Here is a 20,077-nt window from a genome sequence, read left to right on the forward strand (position 1 = left end):
CGACCGTATTTTATTGCAGCGCTATTCCTGTGATGCCTGCAGTGCAATGAGGAAAAAGAAGTGAATTGTGCAACAGTTTTGGAGCAAAACTATTTTCATAGAAGCTGTCTCCAAAATGCAAATTAGGAAAAAAAACAAGTTATGAGTATGAGCTTGATTGTAGAGGACGTGAAAATGCCACACTTCTAAAAATATATTTAAAACGCACGACATACACATGGGGTTTTGTTTATCCTCACATGATAGACAGAGTTCATGCTTTATTAGGAAACTAACCTTAGCACTGTTAATGAAGAGTTGGTTGTTGTCACTCATTTGCTTTGTGGCAAGGACAGATTGTTCACGATGCTGGAACAATTATTGTTAAATCTCACTCCAAGGCACACCCCGTGTGTGCATGTGTCATGTTCCAAATTTAGAGGATTGCTAGTAGGTTGGAAGAGATGGAGAGAAGAGCCTCAACTACACAAATGTTTGAGTCTGTTGCAGATTTTTATATGCATTGCTGTTTCTGTCCCTTTTTGATAAAACTCTTCTTCTATTTAAACTGATATCATACTAAACAACAGTTTATTTATTGTACCTAACAAGACTGTTGTATTTTAAGGGAATTGATGACCATATTTGGTATAGAGGATCCTGACATGTGTGAAATGGGTCTGTTTGATCAAATTATGTTGGATAAAAAGTGAGCAATTTGTCAATTTTTTTTTATTCACTTAGGTTCTTAGTGATGGATCAGACTTGTTTTTCCAGCACATCCTCTGGATGCTCAATAAGATTGAGTCGTTACCTTGAACTCTTTGTGTAGTGTACTTCTGTCCATTCCTGAACAGTGTTTTTAGTGTAGCAGAGCACATTATCCTGCTGAAAGAGGCCACTGTTGTTACTGAATATAGTAGCAATCTCAGGTAGGTATTTTGTGTCAATGAGCCATCCACTTGCGCATTACACTGCTTCTACCAGATTGCCTTCTTACCATAGTGCAGCCTGGTGCCATCTCTTCCACATGTACGTAAGTGGTGTACAAGGACCCAGCTGTCCACATGGTGTAAAAGAAACCATGATTCATCAGACCAGGTCACCTTCTTCTATTGCCCTATAGTCCAGTTCTGATGCTGGTTGTCCTTCCTTGGAGCACTTATTGTAGCTACTAATAACTTTATACTGGAACACCGAACAAGAGCTGCTGTTTTGGAGAAACTCTGACCCACTCATCTAGCCATCACAATTTGGCCATTGTCATAGTCTCTCAGATCCTTATGCTTTCCCATTGTCTGCTTCTAATCTGTGAGAACTTACTGTTCTCTTGCTACCTAATTTATCCCACCCCTTGACTAGTGCCACTGTAACAAAATAATATAATTCATTTCGCCTGTCAGTGGTATTAAAGTAATGGCTTATCAGTGAATAATGTTAGCTTACAAAAACATCATACATCTAGCTTGATAACTTGCTAATAATACTGTAACGTGTAATGATAGGTTATTTTATTGTTTTTCTATACATGCACATAAAGGTGTTATTTTATTTCACATACAGTGTACAGTTTCTCACATTTAATAGGAGAAATGGTGCACCCTGTGCTGTGTTTTTCTGATAAATAATATAACAGTTTTATGTGTGTTTGTGAAATAAAAAGCCGCCTGCTAACAGCCGGAGTGGTAAAAAGTAAAAACAAAAGTAAAAACCCAAGACTTGACTCAGGTTTTCACACTGGGCATGTTTGCTGCATTTGTAATCTGAGCGTGATTGTTCATGGTTTCCCCTTGGCAACAGTCCCCTTAGGACCGGTTTCAGACTTACTTGATTCTATTGTGTTCATCATACGTCATTATAAATATGCAAGTAGAGCACAATGTAATTTATTTGTGCTAGTATGCACAGTAAGGCAGCTCATGTCTACAGTTTCCTACATTGATCCCCTGCCCCTTACGGTAAAATTGGGTTTTTGAAAATATTGTTGACGATTATATCGACCAAAACACATGCAGATTACTTGACTTCCCGAACAAGCACAGATCTGTGTATGAGTTACTTTCACATTCACGGCAATCGTGGCACGATTCCAGTGCAACTCGACTTGCACCACCTTCTCCAACCTACTGGTAGTCACACGTTTGGTGCCAGGGTGTGCGTCCTGGTCCACATAACTAGGTTCACATGAAATAATGGTATTGTGAAAGCCCCCTTAGACTTCAGTTCAGAGATCTAAGATTTGACTCAGATTCAGACACAAACTGATTTATGAGCATCTCTGAGACAATGATATGGGACACTGGCGATGAGGGAAAAGCAGAGAGACAAAAGAAGTGTTCAGATGTATTATATCTCTTGGATAAAATTTTATCTCTTGGGCTGAGTAAAAGGGGGAAATAGAGATGTAAACATAGAGGGGGGTGGTGGTGGGGAGTAGGGAGATAGCTGGAGCTGGAGGCCAGGCAGCAGAAAGCTCCTCTTCATCACTCTTGTTTCTCTTGTCCCTGTTCTGAGCGATTCATCATCCTGCCACACTTAGACACAATGATCAGATCTCGCCCTGCCACTTTCACTGCCGCAGCCTACTCAAACCACTGATAGTGTTAATGAAAATAGTAGTGGTGTTTGTACGGGTCAGCAATGATGCAGAAACATCTCCAAAGAGAGAGAAAAGGGGATGACTTCTACGTTAATGCCCACTGGTCATCATACATCATTGTGCCAGGCTACATTCTCCTCAGCACACACTGCAATCTGATTACATTCAATGGATGAATTAACTATCAATGAATTCATCAGTGTCTACACAATAAACAGAATCTATCTTAGCTTAGCTGAAGCTAATTACCTTGTTGTAGCTATTGGATTTCGGTTGAATCATAAATCAGAAAACATTCACATTCTTTAGCTCTTGTCTGCTTTATTACTGGGTGACATATTGATCGATTGGTTTATTTTGTTAGTTTATAATTAGCTTTTCAAATACTAACACTTAGTCTAGTCTTCTTCTTACCCCGAAGGATCACTTTTATTTACCAGTGCACCTGCGGGATGTATTTTTACCCCCGACAATTACAAGGCTGCCTATAGAAAATAACAGACTGCCAAGATCACAAGCTTTACACGTACAATACGGGTGGAAGGAGACAGAGATTACAGAGGGGTTCACAATGGCAAAATATAGTTTACAGTGCTCAGTAAACAGAGAATAAAATGACATATTTTTCCACTTTGTTCTGGTGCAAAACAATAGCAAGAGTGCAGAGCCGCATGCGTAGAATGTAGAGCAATGTTTCTTTTTTATGACAGGTGCAATATTACAGAATATATGGAACATATGCAAATATGCAAGATAGCAGTTACATTTTCAAGATTTACAAATATAAAGGCTACCAAGCATGCAAGTGATGCTAAACTTCATTTGAATGACTATATTTTAATGGACATTGTCACAAAACAGCTTTTCAGAAATATATACAGTCACCTGAAAAAGAAAGTACACCCTCTTAAATGCTACTTAAATATTACTTGATAACTTGAACTTTTCTACTTTTTTGATAACATTTTGATATTTATAAATTCCCTAATGAAAATAATAAATTTTCCATAATCTCCTTGATGATATGAACTCACAGACACCCATGACTAGCTAGTTTTACTGTGAGTCACAAGTCATCCCTACCACCCAGAAAGCACCATCAGGTTATCAGTTTAGCGCTCTTGTGGCTAGACTTATTATTGTTTATTCAAAGTAAAGCTACGTTCGCACAGTCAGTATTATCATTGCAGGTCGCCACTCACTGTATGATGAAGTCATAGTCAAGTGGCGTTCCTGCTACTGGTTGCCATAGTAACAAGTTTAGTAGCAACTAGCATTCCAAATCAGTTTTCTTGCCACTAAAAGCCAGATGGTGTTTGTATGACAAATTCTTCAGTGTATATGTGCATCATATAATAAGAAATGAAGGAGAAGCAGCGTGTGCACTTTGCCACAGATCAGATGCGCATGTGATCTACTGTCTTCACTTACGTTGGTTTCTCATCTTTGTTGTGTTGCCGGACACACCCACATCTAGGAAGTCAAACAGCTCCATTGAAAACCAACAAACTCTGGTCTCTGTGAGGCGCTGTACGTGTGACCGTAACGTAAGAAATGAGTGAGGAGAAAATTGACAAGAGTACTAGGCATACACAGATATTTTTTAGGTATTTTGTTTTACCATTCTACAGTATTCGGTGCTAAACATTCACAGATGGGAAACAATAGCTTGGTGAAAAAAGGGAGCAAACAAAAGTGAGATGTTGTGAGAAAGAGAGAGACAGACAGTATCAAATGTCAACGGGCTGGAATTATATATTTGAAACCGTTATCCACAACTGCAGATATGCTCTGTGCACTCAACATGCCTCACAGGGGCTTCAGACAGAAGCAAACTACACCTTTAGGGAGAAAAAGACAGGGTAGGATAGAGTGTTGGAGGCAGGAGGAAAAATGAAAAACAAACACGAGGACGCATCCATGTGAAGCCAATAAGCGAGGTCAGCAGTGAAAAACAGGAAGTACAATAGGATGGTTCTGTGTCTTGCACAGAAACTGAGACAGTGAATGGAAGCTGAAAAAATAAAATAGAGAGAATGTTTTGATAAATAACCTAAGAAAAACAGGCCTGGTGGAAAATAATCAGAAATGACAAAAAAAAAAAAGGTCAGGAAAGTCAAACTCATTCAGACTTATAAAGACTCCATTTGAAGCTTCATCATGGTCTTAAGGGAGAGGAAATTGACAGCGAAGGGAAGTGAAAAGAGAGCAAGATGAAAGAAGTTTAACATTGTTACACGGTAGCTCCATGAATACCTCAACCCTCGCCTCAATCAGCACAACTAAATACAAAAGACAACCTGAAAGATGACTAATATTTAACGGCCAAACTACAGAGAGAATAAAAGGCTGCACCAAAGAGAAGCAGAGAAGCAGGGAAGCGCTGACTCGAGGTGTTAAACAGATAATGAGCACGGAGGAGAGAAAGGGCAGAGGAGGACAGCAAGAGGCAATCAAGAGGCAGACCAAGATGTGATGAGGACAAAAACGGTGAGACAAGGTCACTGATTGACACACAAGCCTGGAGCAGAGGTTTCAGGCCTCGTTAAAATTCGTTCTATTTAACTAATGTCTATTAATTATTTTCCTGGCTCAAAGCGGCATCAACGATTTGAGTAAAGTGCTAAGTTTCGATCCTTAATTTATTAAAGTAATGAGACCAACATTAGTTGTATACAGAAAAGACATAGAGAGCACGCCAAACGGCTCGAATCGTCTAACAGATTCCTCCTCCTTTTCTGCAGTAGCATAAACTTCTGTAAACGCAAGCGATACAAGGGACAGAATCATAAATAGAATGAAAGAAAAATTGTTTGAAAAGTGGTTGAAGAACAAGGAAGCAAGTATTTGAGGTAGTGCAGCAAAAATAAATAAATAAATAAATAAATAAATAAATAAATAAATACTATACAAAATAACGTAAGCCTCCAAACAGTCAATAGTGATAGACTGAGAAAAATGTCAGTCTGAATTTTACAAACTACAAGCATGAAGCCTGGACATGGTATGATTGTATCAGGACATTATTTTTTCCCCAAGAGGATAGAAAAGAAAAGATGAGAATGGGTTCAGAAGGATAAGACTGTAGCTCTGAGGAACTGCAGAGTACACATTGAAAAGGGAGGGATGGGTTAAAAGTTGAGAATGAGGGGAAAGATTAGAGCTTCAGCTTAGTTTTAAAATAGTAAACTCCCGAAAACAGAGCTGGGCCTGGCTACAGCACTCGACTTTCTTATTCTCTCCATCATGTATTTTCACTCCTGGGAGCTTTGGATGCGTCAGCTCAGCTTGTCAAGTCAGGAATAGACATTACTTTACAGCATAGGAAGAGACACAGAGAATAGTAACTAGAGTGAGAAAGGGAGCGAGCAGTGTAATAGAGATGCTACAGAGCAGCCAGAAAGAGCACACAAGGGGGCGGGGAGTATTGGCGAAGGAGGGAAGAAGGGCCACTATAGGTGTAGTGACCTAGTTTAGAAACAGAGGGAGGATGTGTGTAATGGGAGAGAGAGGGTGAGAGCAGGCAGGCATACGCTGGCAGTTGGCCATGTTGGATAGTCTGGTTTCCATGGAGACAGGATGAGGAGAGCAGTCTAGTTGGATGATTGGTTACTGATACACACTGTTATTCCTGAGCATTCACACACGCACACACACACACACACACACACACACACACACACACACACACACACACACACACACACACACACACACACACACACACACACACACACACACACACACACACACACACACACACACACACACACCTTCTTCCTCATACATTCTAATCGAGTTGCAGTACTATTCGTTTTCATTTAAAGCAAATAGACTTTCTGCTTTACATGAATATTTACACTTTAGAAGACTTTATTTCTTTACATTTCAAATGTTATAACTGAATATTTGTTCAAGAAGTAAGCTGACACACTACATATTTCCTGTCTGCTATCTTTGTCCCTGATTCCCAGGGGATCTGTGACATAGCCTGGTGTCAGGCACATTATTAATATTATGTTACAGTGCCGTTGATCACGAAGGTTGCTTGAACTGTATTGGTTTGGTCTAAAGCTTCACAAACGTATATATACAAGTAAATAGAATAGAAGCCTTTATTATTGCCACATATACATTACAGCACAGTGAAATTCTTTCTTCACATATCCCAACTAGGGAGGTTGGGGTCAGATCACAGGATCAGCCATGATAAAGTGCCTCTGGAGCAGAGAGGATTAAGGGCCTTGCTCAAGGAACCCTGACCCTCTGATCAACAACCCAGAGCCTCAAGTATATATGTATATATAAAGTATATATAAGCAAGTACATGGACACCAAACCCAATTGTGGTTTATTCTTAAACTGTTGCCATATATTTGAATTGTACAGAATGTCATTACATGCTGCAGCATTACAGTTTCCCTTCACTGGAACTATGAACCATAAACACAGAATTTGCTGGGGTTGGTGTGAAAGCACAGAGCCCTTACCTCCACAACAATGAACATCTTGGGGCTGACCTGGAACACTGACTGCACCCAGATCTTCTCACCAGCTGAATGAGCACAGCCACACTCCAAAATGTAGTGTAAAACCTTCCTATAAGAATGGAGCTTATCTAGCCCAAACTGGAATGGGATTTTCTACAAGCATATGTGGGTGTGATTGGTCACATGTCCACATAGTATTGATCAAACAGAGCATCTTAGAGGCCTAGGATCAGTATTGGGGTGTTACAAGAAAAAAAAATACTGGATTAGATATTGGTGAAAAAAAAGATAGAATTCACTCTGCTTCTGTAACAAATCAGAAAAAAGATTAGATTAGGAATGACTTTTATTATTTTGTTAAAATGGAATTTAATACAGTATTTCCAGTGGCTTTCTCTCTCTCTCTCTCTCTCTCTCTCTCTCTCTCTCTCTCTCTCTCTCTCTCTCTCTCTCTCACACACACACACACACACACACACACACACACACACACACACACACACACACACACACACACACACACACACACACACACACGTAAGCACACTGTGGGCTGTGACATTTCACGCATTTCAGAGAGGCATTACTTCCTGCACGCTGAACACCTTCAGACAAGTGTCAGTGGACACCTGAGGTGGCCGTCTGCATTGCCGTGTAAATTACACTGGCTGTTTTCTACTTGTGTGTGTGTGTGTGTGTGTGTGTGTGTGTGTGTGTGTGTGTGTGTGTGTGTGTGTGTGTGTGTGTGTGTGTGTGTTGTAGTACAGAGTGAGGTCATTAAATCCCTAGTCATTGACTTTGCCTGACCATATGTTGGGTTATATTCTGGTTTTCATGTTGCACTGTGAATTTTTCTATATTTGTTACAGTGGGTTAGTGGCCAGTTTGTTGTTTGATGGTTTAGGTTTAGGTATGAAAAACATATGAAATACAGTATATCAGATTCTGAAACTGTTGTAAAATGTGTTATCTGCGGCAATTGAATTGAAATGATCTCGAGAATTTAAGTAATAACAATTTTACAATTTAAAATCCCGCTGTGGTGATACGAGAGAAACTCAGCATGGCCAGGGAAACATTACCACAAGATGCACGTCTTATTCTTAAAAAGGCAAAAAGCTGGAAATCAGTTTTATGACAACTTGTGTGTGAAGAAATAGCATGTGTAAAGAGATCATAAGACATCATAAGAGTTAGTACAAATATGGACAAACCAGGGCAGTGTAGCTGTAGGTTGTAAATAATCTTGTAGAAATAAAGTTGTACAAAATCATACAAACTTTAAAAATATTTGACTTTAAGTGAAATAGTGTAAGTTGTTATGAATTCGCAGGCTTGAGACTATATTGATTTTAAGATCCGCCAGCTTCCTATGTGTTGCCAGATGAGTAGATTTTCTGTGCGTTTTGCTTAATTGAATGAGAGGAATGCAGTAAGCGAGACATGTCTCTTCAAAGGTCTTTACTCCTCCTTTGAACATCATGTATGCGAGTGGCCGCTGAGGGAGATTCTCCAAGCAACACAGAGTTCAGTTGAAGTTAAAATTTCTACAGGAACAACTAATTAAACCTGAAGTAACAGAGGCAGTTTATTTTGTAAGGATATTTGAGCCTGAGGGCCTGTGTGTTTACTGGGGAATGGATATAAATTATTTCAATATCAATGTGTGAGATTCATTCACAATATGTAATTATCACTTGAAATTATTAATGAAATGTGATGATTCATGCCTGTGTTTTGTTTTTGTCTTTGACTGATGGAGCTGTGAATGCGATATCACTGTCTTACCACAATTAAGTCAAAAGGTCAAACAATAATTTTTTATGATGTCAGCCTCATTGCAGTCCAGTCTGGAAAAACCCTATACAGTCAAGCTTATCTTTCTATAATTAAAATATTACGCAATCCTTCTGAGATGCTTGGACTGCAGAGTGCTTCAAGGTCTTTTAGAATAATGCTCTTTCTATCTGTATATGTTCTTTTATGCTCACTCCACAAAGTCCTTCCTAGTCTTTAATGAAGATCAATATGAATCGACCTAGATCAAGAGAGTGGAAGGCTGTCAGAAGAGCGTCTGTATGTTTTTGGGACCCTTTGTGCAGGTGTAATTGGTTTTAAATCGACAGGAGGTTGTGGAGAGTGTACCTTCTGTCCACCAGTAGGTTTAACCAATAGCTGAAAACAGCAGGAGGGCAGTCGGAGAGAGAGAAAGACAGTCAGAGGAGGAAGATCTTTGATAAAAGACACAAAAAGGTCATATGCTGGCGTGATAAAGGAATATTTCAAACCTGATTGCATGAATGACTAGGCATATTTCAGCAATAAGCAGACAGCAAGGTGAGTGAAGTGTCTGAAAGAGGGTTGTGACACAGAGTGAAAGAATAATGATGAGAAGTCTGCTACACGGGATGGCAAAAGAAGAATGAATATAATTGGACCCATGCTGATTTTGCAAAGAAGGCAACATTCTATCATCATTTTTACTTTCCCATATGGGATTTTGAAGACCGGAAAAATTATTCGAGGCATGGATAATCACCTGAAGGATGGACTGAATAATTGTATCACCATTGATCAATAAGGTCCATTCATCGAGGTTGTAATGAATTTGTCATCGACCAGCGATCAGGCGACCTTACAAGGGTCCATTCTTTTTATCTTGTGCATTGATCTTGAAAATATTACCTTAAATAGCAGGAAAGGTCTGTGAATGGAGTGAAAGAATAGACAATCTTTAAAAAAGATCTTAACAGTGTCTGTGGGAGACATGTTCTTTTGGCTAGTGGAGAATTAGTTTGAAAAAAATTCATAACCTTTCAGACTGACTTTTAGCATAGCAGGGGATTATGCCAGTATTAGAACCATGCAAAAACCTTTGATGAACCTGACAGCACTTTTACAAAATCTCTCTATCTCACACAGTTTAAAATTTATAGTGTGTGTTTTTTTTTTAGCCTTATCATACTACTACACACAGCACAATGTGTGCGATAAACACCAGTGAGCATACAGTATATGCATTGTGCATTTTGGCATATAACCCTACAAAACCCCCAAATACTGCAGTTCTGTTGGCATGACATTGTCACTGAGCATCTTTACAGAAATCGGCACATGGATTTGGATCCTTAATAAGGAAAAACTCTCTGAGATGGCATTTAGGAACCATTATATATTATTGCTACCACTGTATGCTGTGAAGTCAAACAGTGTTATGCGTGTTAAAATGATGCACAGACTGAATTTATTGTGAAAACTGGTGGTCATATTTACGATTGGAACACACATGAGCACCACATAATTGTAATTACGATTGGGAAACTGGAATTTTCTGTGAGCTCAGAGTGTCAGTCAGAAAAAATCAACAGTTGCAACGTCTGTAGTTAAGGGGAAAATTTTGTTGAAATTGAAGGTTGGTTTTCTGATCTCAGAAGCGGATGTCTGTTATATGTTCGTTTTATGCACCAAGTTATTGAAATACGAGCAAATTACGATACAATACGTAACAATACAACGATTAAAAACATAAAAGAAATACACGCCTGACCTGCATTCTTTGTTCTTCATTTTCTGGAACTAAAGTTAAAAATTGTACTCTATTTTTTTATAGTTTGTTAAATAAAGGTTCACCAACATCTGGCTCTGACCAAAGTGACGTGAGCGTACCTGGGATCATAATTACCCAGAAGTATTTGAGATCACAGAACACAAAGTTATTGGATGAGCACAGGACAGTCTTATGATTGCCACAGCAGTTCTTATGTGCAGTTTATTAGTATCCAGTTAAGAATAGAAACTCAAGGAAGTGTGAGTCCTGGCTGTGAACCTTTATGGACATGCAGATCATTATGGTACCCGCTGGTGTATGATGGTAAAACACTAATAGTAGGTATGCTTCGGATATCACACTAATTGCCTGCACTAAATCATAAAAGGGTTTTTGCCATCTTTCTGAAATATTACTGCACTACAGATATGAACATGCTTTTATAGTTTCTTTTTCTTATGGGTTTTTCTGAAAGCAAATACCAGTAACACATATTAACATAGCCTGCTGACTGGCATTCTGATTGGCTAGATAAATAATAAAGAATAATAAAGAACTATTGTGGACTGTATGAAAATCGTTTACTTGCAATAACATCCACAAGAAACAGTCATGTTTTTCAACATGTTGCATAGAAATTAGTCAATCAACACGTTGATATATCTCCAACTTCCTCCTTGCCAAGTCAGTTAGGCATTTGGAAGCTGCCGCTTGATCACAAACAGACGTTGCCGCTTTTGTTTTCCGTTCTGGAAACCGAAATGACTTATAGAGTAGCTCAAGGTATAAATGTCTGCTCTAAAATATTAGATCGCAAATGTTCATAATTCTGACTATCAAGCACAAATTACAAGGTTGAATTTTGCAGATGCACATATCTGTAATAGTACTGACTCACAGATATTAAACAGTGAGGGTTTTTTTATATAGATTTTTAGATTAAGTGATATATATAGATAGATGATATGAGGAATAAAACTTCGAGAGGAACCTGGCAGACAGACAGTCAAACAGACAGACAGACAGACAAACAGACAGGTGGACAGATGCATAGCAGCAAACGAAAAGTGTTTCTAAAGTAAGAAATATTTGAGAGTCGTAAACAAAGATATGCAGCAAAGTAGATAGGATAAGCAAAGCGTCCATAAAAAAGCTACGTTCACGCTGCTGCAAGTCACCAGTCAGTGTAGTCTTAAGTCACTAGCGGTATACATTGGTATGCATCCATATGCAGAATTGATATGCACAATAAATATATGTATAATGCATACACAAGTCTACACCCAACCCACAGACCTTAATGCTACTTCTTAAGATGCTGAAACTTTAAAATGTTGCTGAGATCACTAACTTTAGCTTTTATCTATAAAAAAAAATGTTTGCAGGTGTTCAGGAGTGCAGAAGGAATGGGTATTCGCCTAGACAGCGCATCTGCGTTCCAGGGTGCAGTTATATCACCGCATTATGACTCTCTATTGGTCAAAGTCATCTCAAGTGGGAAGGATCTGCCAACTGCAGGGAGTAAGATGCTCCGGGCTCTGGCAGAGTTCCGCATCCGTGGAGTGAAGGTAAGCTACACCTGAACAGCCATCTGGTTTTCTGTGCCGCCTTAAAAGCATGTCGGTGTAAAAGATTTTGCTTTTGAATTGTAAATAGCATGCAGTATATAATCAGTACAGACACTGGTGTCTCCCGAATATAATGCCATGTGCAGAAGTATTACAAATGTTGAAATGTCACTGGACCTGAATTGTTGTCATGCAGCCAGTAAGCAGCAATTGTTGCTTGTTGTAGTGTCTTGTTTTACAGCTATTTTCATGCAAAGAAAACGAAAGCCTCTGTAATATAAAAACACTGTTGCCGGATTATGGAAACAATTTCATCCTTTCAGTGTTAATCACCTCATTTGTCAGTATCCATTGTAATCAACAGAGCGGACTATGTAAGGTACAAGATGTCACATACAAAGTGAAATCAGTTTCCTGTTGTAGTCTACTTATGGAACGACTTTAATCACAGACCGTGAGCTCCATTTAATTAAACAATATCAGCACATCCACTTGTCCTCTAGCTGCTGTAGTGTGTTCTCACCACTTACATTCTCCTGGATGCTCATTAAGTTAGTTCTATCAAGATGCCTGTACATGAAAATCATAGATTTGAAGATCACTTATGTGGAAATAAGGCTACATGGATGCAAAACAGTGGAAAGAAGGATGCTGAGAGACAGTAACTACAAGTGACATGAGGTGTTAGTGCCCATAGCAACTGTCTCCAATGGACAAATCATGCTAAAGGGTTCCTTTTTGTCTGAGTGTATGTGTGTGTGTGTGTGTGTGTGTGTGTGTGTGTGTGTGTGTGTGTGTGTGTGTGTGTGTGTGTGTGTGTGTGTGTGTGTGTGTGTGTGTGTGTGTGTGTGAGCACATACATATTTAGTCCTGCCCTAATAAACATAAACAGACAAATGTTCTTCAATGACATCCACACAATCATCTGACATTCACAATTACAACAAATCAGGCAATTAAGGAGTTTAAGGTTAGACTTCATTATAGATACAGCATTAATTAATTACAGTAATAAGAGTTTCAACTGAAGGTTTCCTTAAAGATAAAAAAAATTATATTGTGTAAGTGGCCAGGTGGGTGGTTGTGCAATGCAGTTCTTAGATAATTATCTAGTTACAGAATCCGTATTGGTTTTTTTTTTTGCAAATGTAATGTCAACTGAAATTAGACTCAGGTAAATTACAGAACATCACCTTTAATTTGGTTTATTTAAAGTTATTTTGCCCAAACTGTCACTATGTATTAAAAGTAAACATTAGAAATGATTTCAAGTTTAGATAGATAGATAGATAGATAGATAGATAGATAGATAGATAGATAGATAGATAGATAGATAGATAGATAGATAGATAGATAGATAGATAGATAGATAGATTGATTGATTGATTGATTCTTAATAGGATTTGAGTACTAACTTGTCCTGTCATGATCACTCTCTTTTTTGGCCCTAACAATCCTTAGTTGCTTTAGTGGTATGACTGGAGTCATTGGATTGGGTTAAATATAAAACACTATCATCTGAGGATGAAGATGGGCACTTAAGGCTTCTACTTAAGGCTACCTCTACTGTGTGCCAAATGAATCAATAATGGATCTTTATTAGCTTGAGATATGGGTTTACAAATAAGAAGAAGAAGAAGAAGAAGAAGAAGAAGAAGAAGAAGAAGAAGAAGAAGAAGAAGAAGAAGAAGAAGAAGAAGAAGAAGAAGAAGAAGAAGAAGAAGAAGAAGAAACTTTATTTTGGTTGCTAATGGCATTATTTAATATTTATCTCCACCAATTCTATTGAACCACTTAACCAAGAAGCACCTGAACTTCATATGTGCACAAGACACTTAAAGGGTCGTCTTAGTTTATAAAACTGTGACATGAATAACTGTTCGGGTTCAATGTGCCCGTGCTCACCAGGGGACTTGAAATGTCTCTTCTCCCTGACTGGAATTAATAGAGAAATTATTTTTAGGCTTTGGAGTAGCACCATCGATCTGCTCTGGCTAGCCTGATGACAAGGGTGACCTCTGAACACCCTGAAGGCTCCAGCATGTCTCTGATGTTCTTAATAGATGACATCCTCCAACTGTATATGGCAACCACCATGTCCATAATATGACTGGATTTCAGGGGTGCAGCTAAAGCTTTCCTAGTATTCAAGTGTAGTATCAAGAGGTATTCTTGTATAGGCACACCATCATCTTCTTGGTGGCACATATCAGTCTAAGCCCTTTTACACTGGCTGTCAGAAACAGAGCATGGTTTGCATGAAATATTAGTCATTTGAAAGCCCTCACAAAGACCAGGAAGAACCACACCTGAGACTATCTGTCGGAGGCCTGAGTTCAGCTGCACTAGAACTGTGCTGCAATTCCCATGAATGTGAATGCAACTCGTACTCTGTTCTGCATTTGTTCAGGAAGTAAAGAAACCTGTGCATGTGTTTTAGCCAATGACGACACCGTTAGTTGTCAAAACACAGGAGAACGATGAGGCAGGAAAACGTTAAGGAGCGACTAGTTAGACACATTAGACAGAGGTTAATAATGTAAATAAATAAATGGGTGCAATAACTGTGCAAAATAATACGTAGGTATCATGTCACACTATTTAATATGTATTCTTTAAATACACTTGTGTCCATAAGCTAACGACTCAGCTGAAATCCTTAATTCTGAAACTGAGCGCGTGTAGCACAGTATGAATTCTCCCTATAGCATAATGATGAATGAGGGACTTTAGAGCAGTGTTTGGGGGTTTTTCAATAGTTCAGCTCTGATCTGAAAATAATCTTGTCTAACTCAAAACTAGCTGAATGGCATTGGAATATGATGTTAAACTCACAGCTCCAAAAGCACTATACAGTGCTGGTCCCAACAGAATTCATTCTGCCACAGAGCAAGAATATTATTCACATTTTATTTCGCTTCACTGAACAACAAAAATAACTACAGGAAATATTTCTTTGGGAATGAGTAGGAGTTGGATTTAAAAACTCAGTCTCACTTGAAATCACAGTGTTAATGATCCATTATAGCAATGGCAAAAGTCTTTTCTTAGCATAGTCATAGGTACAGTATTGTCATGACACGGGGCAGGAAGCGGACCCAAACGCAGGATAGCCAAAACAAAACAGGGTTTAATAGCAAAGGAAACACTAAACATGACACAGACTGAAGACAAGACAAGACAACAGTAGATTCCGCACTGCCATCGGCAACGCGGCTCACATTTATACACAAGACAATCAGATACAATTAGGTGCAGGCGTGGAAACAGGGCAGGGCAGACAAGGGCAGGGCAGACATGTGACGAGGAACATACACAAACAAAACAACTGCATGTGGCAAGTCCAGGCTGAGTCATAACAGGTATAAACTAGAGTGAATTTATTTCCACTGCTCTGACTAGTCGACGTCACCAAAGCGATGACTAATGAATGTATTAATTCACTGCAGTTCAATTAAGTTTTATTTCCATAGTGCCTTTAACAATTAACCTTGATTCAAAGCAGCTTTACAAAAAACTTTACAATAAAAATTTTAAAATGGAAATGTAAAAAATTAAATGTACTATTTATTTTTTAATGAGCATGTCTGAGACAGTGGCAAGGAAAGACTCCCTGAGATGATATGAGGAAGAAACCAGGCACAGAAGGGAACCCATCCTCATTTGGGTGACACTGGACAGTAAATAATTTTAATGTACTGTACATAATGACCTTTCTACAACAATTTATTAGTCCATGTCACTAGTCCATGCAAGCTCTACTAGACACATAATTAAAAAAAGGACATTTCTGATATTGGATAGATAGATAGATAGATAGATAGATAGATAGATAGATAGATAGATAGATAGATAGATAGATAGATAGATAGATAGACAGACAGACAGACAGACAAACAGACAGACAGACAGACAGACAGACAGTTTAGCTTTTTAGTTCCCAGAAAATCTTAAGCCTTTTGGCCTTCATCTAAATGTACTGTATAAGCCATAAAGGTTCCCTGCTACTTCCTTGGCATGGCAAAGTCTTGCTTCCAGCAAAAAAGTCATTACAAGCTTGGACATTGGTCGTTAAATCTGTGGGGTATGGAAAGAGACAACCAAGATTGGGACAGTGGCACATCACTCAGTTCCCTTGCCCCTGGAGGTGACCGAGTACAGCTGTGCCTGCTGATGTGTCTCCAGCTGTGTCTCACTGACTCCACCGTGCACCTGTATGCTTTCGAGCTGTCCTGACCAGTGATTCTGAACCAAATGAGCAGGTACTGATTCAGAGCACAAAAGTAAGCCATTATATTTGGCCTGGTCATGTGGAAAGCAGCAAGATGATATCTGAAGTGATTAATTACAGTCATATGCACACTTTGCTAATTAGCTGTGCCTGAGTGTGTGAGTAGACAGACAGACACATGTTGGGCTTAGTACTTGAGCATCTGTGAGTGAGTTCCGGAATATTTCAGTATATATGCATCATCTATTGCTTTCTCACATACAAACTGCTTGTGGAGGAGTGGAAGGGACTTTGAAGCTGTAATCAGGATTATTCATTGGAACTTATTCATTGGTGACCGGCTTTCTAAGAAACGGTAGAACACAGAGGGACGAGGGAGAGAAAATGAGCCAAGGTGAGAGTGAGAGAAAAAGAGTGAGAGGCACCAGGAATAAGTGAGATGATGGAAAAACATGAGGGGACCGCTGAAAAAAAAGGATAGATCCTGTATGATGTGAAAATAGGAACCTTTTTTACAGGATTAAAGAAAATCATTCCACATTGCGATGTCATACACATGGAAAAGCATGTCTAAGTCTTCCTTGCACTGGCGTGAACATAATCCTGCTCTTCAGCGGCTCTTCTTCATGTAGCCATTTCAGATATCAGAAGGCACCTTGGAACGTGATAAGTGTGTGAGCAAGATAGAGCAATACAGATGACCTTAGTGTAATCGTTGGAAATCTGATCAAAAGACCAGTCAACACACATATAAAGGCACACAGCTGATCTCCTTTCAGGCTAGTAGGATAATAAAGTGCTCTTTTTTACACTACATGTCAGAACATTGCTGTGGGCATTTCATTGCATTCAGAGCGTTAGTGAGGTCAGGTGCCGATGTTGGCCGATTAGGTCTGTCTTGCCAAGAGCACTCCACTTCCTACCCAAGCATGTGTCATGAGCTACATTCATACGGCTCCACTCAACAAAACATTTCTGTAAAGTTCTTGCTCTGTTGACACACCGAAAAAGAACACTACTCTCTCAAAATCACGACTCGCAAAGAAAGACCGGTCTTAAATCCCATACCATTAGAATTAAAAGGGAATTATATTTCATATGTATATGAATTGCAGCAAGATGGGGATGTGACTGGATTTGGCTTTATTTAATAGCAAAGAACTTGTAAGAAGAAGTAGTGCTGACTGGTGTGCATATGCTGTCGAATCTTCCTTCTTTCCTTCTTAATAAGAGAAAACAAGAGAAAGAAAAGTTTAACATTTGTCTTCTACTTTAGCTCATTTGTTATTATTTGCCTTGTGGCTGATGTCACAGATTTATTTATTTATTTATTTATTTATTTATTTATTTATTTATTTATTTATTTATTTTGGTGGACCAAAAGACAGTAGCACCACTATAGCTGTAAGAATAAAGTACAACAGAATCCTTGTAAGATTTTAAGATGGGAACTGTTTTTTTTTTCTAGCCCAGACAATAGGGTTACACAACTTTTGTGCTGAGTGATTAGTCTTAGGTAAATATCCTGTACATTTGCTCTTCATTCAAGCTCGTTATTTTAATCCCTCATCTACTATATAACACATGATCGTACTTTCTCAGTCACTTTTGTTCTTTAAAAGAGAAACTAGTAGTAAACAGACTTGAAGTAAGAATACGTTATTGTACCAGAGTATGAATTATATGCATAGACAAATGATGGAACGAAAAGTTTCATGCTTCTTAGTCTGAATAACACCAAGTGTAAGTGTTTACTATGCCTGCTGTTCATAGGAAACACAGCATGAGCCCAGCAGGATGTGAAATATGAAAATGAAGCTGTCTCCTGTACTAGAAGGGTCCATTTTAATAGTTTCATTGTTATGCTATATACATTTTTGGAATTTTTGAAATCCTCCCATTTTTGTCTTTTTTTGTTGTTGTTGTCCTGGTGTTTGTAAAATATCAGATTTTGTAGAAGAGGGATAATGTTTTATTAAATAGCCCACTCTTTTACCCCCAGAGGGGAAAATGTTTTATTTATTTATTTATTTATTTATTTATTTATTTATTTATTTATTTATTTGTAATGTCTTTGTCTTGGAATTACAGAAGCTGTTTGCTGCCACACATAAAAGAAACAAAAAATCAATATCTTGTTATAATGAGAAAACTATCATGATATTATATGAAATGACACATTATTATGTGAGAGAATTGAGATATGATGAGATAAATATTAAGATATTATGTGAAAATGGCACAAAAATGAGGGCAGAGTAAGATGCAATTGCTGCAAAAAGTCATTCCATTTAGAGCTAGAGGAACAATTCAAAACGTTAAGCTCAAACTCAGCAACAGGCTTCGTTCAGGAGATCCACAAACAGAACGCACTGAGCAAAGACAGAATACAAAACCAGGAAGCTAGCAAGCATCAGGTAAAAGGGATCGCAATACACAGAACCAAACAGCTAAGTAAAAGTCAGATGCACAGATCAAACTGAGTGTTTACTTCATAGAGTTTGTGAGAATGAGAGACTCTTTAAAGCTCCGGGTAAATGTGTTTGTGTGTATGTGTTTTGGGGGTTTTGAGTTAAAGATAGAGAGAAAGAAATAGTATGAGAGAGAGAGAGAGAGAGAGAGAGAGAGAGAGAGGGGGGGGGGAGAGAGAGAGAGAGAGAGAGAGAGAGAGAGAGAGAGAGAGAGAGAGAGACTGTGGACAGTTAGATGTAGCGACAATGGGTTCTGGAGTGTTTAGTGGGTTAGCGGCAGTCCGGTGGGGTTTAGTCTAGTGTGATGTTTGTAGGCCGAGGTGTGTTGTGGGAAGTAGAGTTCACAGACAAAGAGGACCTGTTCATTTTATTACGAGTAAAACATTGTGCTATTACCAGAAAAAATCTTGTTTTTTTGCCAAATATCACGTTGCTAGGAGGGAATATACATGTATGTAATTCTTAGTTACATGCATACAATTAGGACCTGGGCTCCTGTAACTCTGCAACTCCATGAGGATCTAAAGCAAAAGCCATACAAAATTTTGCATAACAACATATCCAGCCAACTCTCGGAATGGATTTAACATCTTTTATGGATGGAGATGGAGTGCAGGTAGATTTGGTTTTGGCAGATTAGATCTGCTATACTACTGCTGCTGCTGCTGCTGAGCACGTACAAAAACCTGCTCAGACATAGAGATAAGAGATCCATGCTGCGGCTGTGAAGGTTACAGTAGCAGATATATATGGTGTTCCTGGGAAGGAGGTAGGTAGAATTAGATAGAATTAGGCCAGCATGTTAGTCGGAATAATAAAGGGTTACTCTTATAAAAAATGTATTTTTTATAGATTGTCTGAGTGACATCTATGAATTACTGATTTTCAAGTAATAATGTGATGTGTTTCTTGTACTGATGATATTGTACTCAATATAATGAGATATTTTGACATAAGAAAGTCATTTTGATTGGTTCCTCATACTTCACACATAACAGCACAGAGTTTGCATTGAATATTTCTATTATTTATTAGTTTAGTTTTGTCACTATTTAAGAATTTGTTTTCAAAACTCTCTAGGCACCCGTGTTAATCTTCTGAACTTTTCAATCCTGCAAATTGCTACAAAAGTCTGGGTAAGAGTCAACAATGATCTTGACAAAAAATACTACAACGTATTTAATTTTCATAC

The 20,077-nt window shown here is 38.5% G+C and overlaps 1 protein-coding gene across 2 annotated transcripts in view; it reads left to right on the forward strand.

Moving 5' to 3' along the window:
* pcxb (pyruvate carboxylase b) overlaps positions 1 to 20,077 on the forward strand; it is a 221,442-nt gene that overhangs the window by 99,278 nt on the left and 102,087 nt on the right. For both annotated transcript variants that reach the window (XM_047810480.1, XM_047810476.1), the window contains one exon: positions 12,001 to 12,183. In XM_047810480.1, coding sequence (XP_047666436.1) covers positions 12,001 to 12,183 — 183 coding nt within the window. The remainder of the gene's footprint in view (positions 1 to 12,000; positions 12,184 to 20,077) is intronic.

The sequence above is a fragment of the Tachysurus fulvidraco genome, chromosome 1 (genome assembly GCF_022655615.1).
Source record: "Tachysurus fulvidraco isolate hzauxx_2018 chromosome 1, HZAU_PFXX_2.0, whole genome shotgun sequence".
Taxonomy (NCBI): Eukaryota; Metazoa; Chordata; class Actinopteri; order Siluriformes; family Bagridae; genus Tachysurus; species Tachysurus fulvidraco.